The sequence below is a fragment of the Electrophorus electricus genome, chromosome 20 (genome assembly GCF_041902795.1).
Source record: "Electrophorus electricus isolate QZ-2024a chromosome 20, ASM4190279v1, whole genome shotgun sequence".
Taxonomy (NCBI): Eukaryota; Metazoa; Chordata; class Actinopteri; order Gymnotiformes; family Gymnotidae; genus Electrophorus; species Electrophorus electricus.
The window spans coordinates 5,232,140-5,235,000 of NC_137516.1; the positions used below are offsets into that span (position 1 = coordinate 5,232,140).

Consider the following 2,861-nt stretch of genomic DNA (forward strand, 5'->3'; position numbering starts at 1 on the left):
AGCTTTGTCATGTTAGTTTTTATTGACATGTTTCAACTCATGTTATGTCTTTCAGCAACTAAAATTACTTTAAAAATCCAGACAAGTACAAGGTAAAAAGAATTAACCTGGAATTTAAATAGATTTTAGAAATCACAAACTATGGTGTCTTAGAAAAATTATCAAGTTTTTAGTCTCTAAATCAAGTGTTGCTAAGGTACTTAAATCAATCCAAAACAAATTTTTTTTTTGTTTGGTTTTTTTTTACAACAAAATGTAAGAAACCGCAATAGCTTAGTTACAGTAAATTTCCACTGGAAGATGTGATTCATAATGGAACAGTCTTTCCATACAATTGACTTATTTAGCTTTGTGAAATGTACAAAATCTAGCTTAATTAAGGTTATGACAAGGCAACTGCACTGTGATTGCACTTGAACTCGAGCATAAAGTTTTGGTTGGTCTAAATATGGACTTTTGTTTGGCTTTCTCTTTCCAACAAGCAATTCACAACTGAACTGATACACTGAGGTGTTAATTTGCAGATGTTAGTGTAGTGGGTCCATATTTCTGTGTGATTTAAAGGAGGAATTCAATATGTTGTATATACACTCAGTTCAGGCTCCTCTCTCCAATAAGCAAAAAAGCTGCACTTTAAGAGGCTAAAACCAGTAAAAAGAAACAATGGTAATGTAGCAATAATCAGTATGGTGAATTTTTGTATGATGTAAACCTTGTGCTGTGTGCAAATGGCCATTAGTTCCTAAGTATATGTTGAAAGGAACATCAAGTTGTAACCTACTGTGTGCTCATCTCAGCAAGTAATGGTCGGTTTGATTATTTGAGGGTGGAGCTGTCACTCTGGTTTGCAGATAAATGCAGTGTAAATTCTGTTACCAGGCACATGCGTGTGACTGCATGTGTGTGTGTGTGTGTGTGTGTATGCACATGATTACATCTCGGCGAGTTCTACTTGTTTGTCAGCTTCAAACTCGGGCTCATTGTCGTCGTCGCCGTTGTAGTCGGCCAGCTCCTCCTCGAACTCCTGTGCTGCTTTCTCATCTACATACAAAGTGCCAGCAGAACAATCACAACCCACAAGCTCAAACACAATGCATGGTACACTTAAAAAAAAAAAGCGAGGTTATAGCTACATATCAACCAATGAAGCTATCTACACACAAAATAAATAAATAAATAAATTTAAATATATATATATATATATATTAATGCAACTCTGGACAGAAATACATGTTGTGACATTGCAGAAGCTTGTGAAAATGATGCCAAAGTGAATGCGTGCCATAATCAAAGCTAAAGGCGAAATATTAGCGTGTGTGACCTTTTTTTGGCCAGGCTGTGTGTATGTATGTATATATATTTTACACACACACACACACACACACACACACACACACACACACACACACACACACACACTTGTTTCATGTTAGGCTTTTTAGCATCCAAGATAGAAGCAAAATATTTCGACTGTGCACCTTTGAGCTTGGACAGCCGCTTCTCAATCTCGCCCTCATTGTCGTATTCTATAGCCTCATCTTCTTTCCCCTCCCCGTTTACTGCAGCGTCTAGCAGAGCACCTGCACAGAGCACGACGGCATGACCACAGGGCCTACTGTGCTTACAAGGCTCAACTGAAGAGAGATGCTGTTCCTACCTGCAGGTTTCAGGTCTTCCCCTTTGATGTCCATTACTTCTTCAATATCCTCCTCATTGGCTACATCATTCAGGGTCCTGTTCTGATTGGATGGCTTGGAAGTGGCAGGCAACTCGGACCTGTCAGAGTCTTTTACAGCCGTGTCATCTTTGGGCAAGACAACAAGGAAATGGTATTACACGTCATACAATATGTATATGAATATAGTAAACATTGTCAGGGTATATGGTGTTGTCGACACCCTAACCCACAATTCATGGAGTCTGATGTTTTTCAATATCAAGGTGCAAACAGTTTCATGTTAATTATCCAGCCTGTCATGAACTGATTCAATTGTGTTTAGTTTAAATTAGGAAAGAGACCAAAAGTGTGCAGGGCTCATGGTTCTCAGGTCTGGAATTTAGAACCACTGTTCCACCTGGTTTTGAAGTCATCACACTGAACCCAGTGTACACTTTGAGCACATATGTAATGTTCACTGGTTTCTGTTTATGCACAGTTACAGAGAGCAACAGTGTTTGTGTATAAATTCTATGTGAACACCCTCATGTATAGAGCAAATCTGAAGTTGTACTAAAATATTTCGGTCCTTTTAACGAAGTACCATTTTCCTGCAGTATCTCACTGGCTTTGAGGCGGTCCTTGTTGGGTGCTTGTGCATGCTGGAGCTCACCAACACTTTTAGCAGTGTCATTTCTTTTCAGGCCTTCAGAGGACAGCTTCGGAGTGGTATCTTTCGGAGCGGAGACCGCAGCATCCTGCAGACAAAAGAGGAGAGGCGGAGTCATGCTGGTGTTGTCGTGGACACGCGTGATTAGCCGAGCTAAACTCCGAAACTCCTGTGGGAGAAAGGGGTTTGTTTACCCCAGCCGCTGCAGATGACTGCTTCTCGCCTCCAGGCGACAGATTCTTCTTCTGCACCCCTTGTTTGACTACCTTTTCATTACACTCTTCCTTCATGGCCAAGATTTGGGTGTTGCATTGTGTCCTGCGAAAAAGCGTGCGCACACACACATACATACACAAACCATCATAAAATCCAAACTAACAATTAACTCCATAATACAGTGGCAGACTCACATGTCATAAGTAAGCTTCTTATTCAGTGTGTTCATGTTGCTCTGACACGACTGCAGCTCCTTCTGCACTTTACTGAGGTCTTCCAACAAAGTCTTCATCTGGTCTAAAGGATTAACCAAATTAC

The 2,861-nt window shown here is 40.4% G+C and overlaps 1 protein-coding gene across 3 annotated transcripts in view; it reads right to left on the reverse strand.

Moving 5' to 3' along the window:
- The window catches only part of LOC113578181 (Golgi membrane protein 1), a 7,961-nt gene continuing 5,100 nt past the window's right edge, over positions 1–2,861 (reverse strand). The window contains exons 5-10 of one of the 3 annotated variants that reach the window (XM_035536011.2): positions 2,738–2,840; positions 2,522–2,645; positions 2,331–2,415; positions 1,658–1,804; positions 1,479–1,580; positions 1–1,041 (exon numbers count right to left, since the gene is read on the reverse strand). In XM_035536011.2, the coding sequence (XP_035391904.1) occupies positions 932–1,041; positions 1,479–1,580; positions 1,658–1,804; positions 2,331–2,415; positions 2,522–2,645; positions 2,738–2,840 (671 nt within the window). In that variant the 3' untranslated portion in view covers positions 1–931. Of the gene's footprint in view, positions 1,042–1,478; positions 1,581–1,657; positions 1,805–2,261; positions 2,416–2,521; positions 2,646–2,737; positions 2,841–2,861 lie in introns of all 3 variants that reach the window. The other 2 variants (XM_035536010.2, XM_081703093.1) reach the window with 2 other exon arrangements.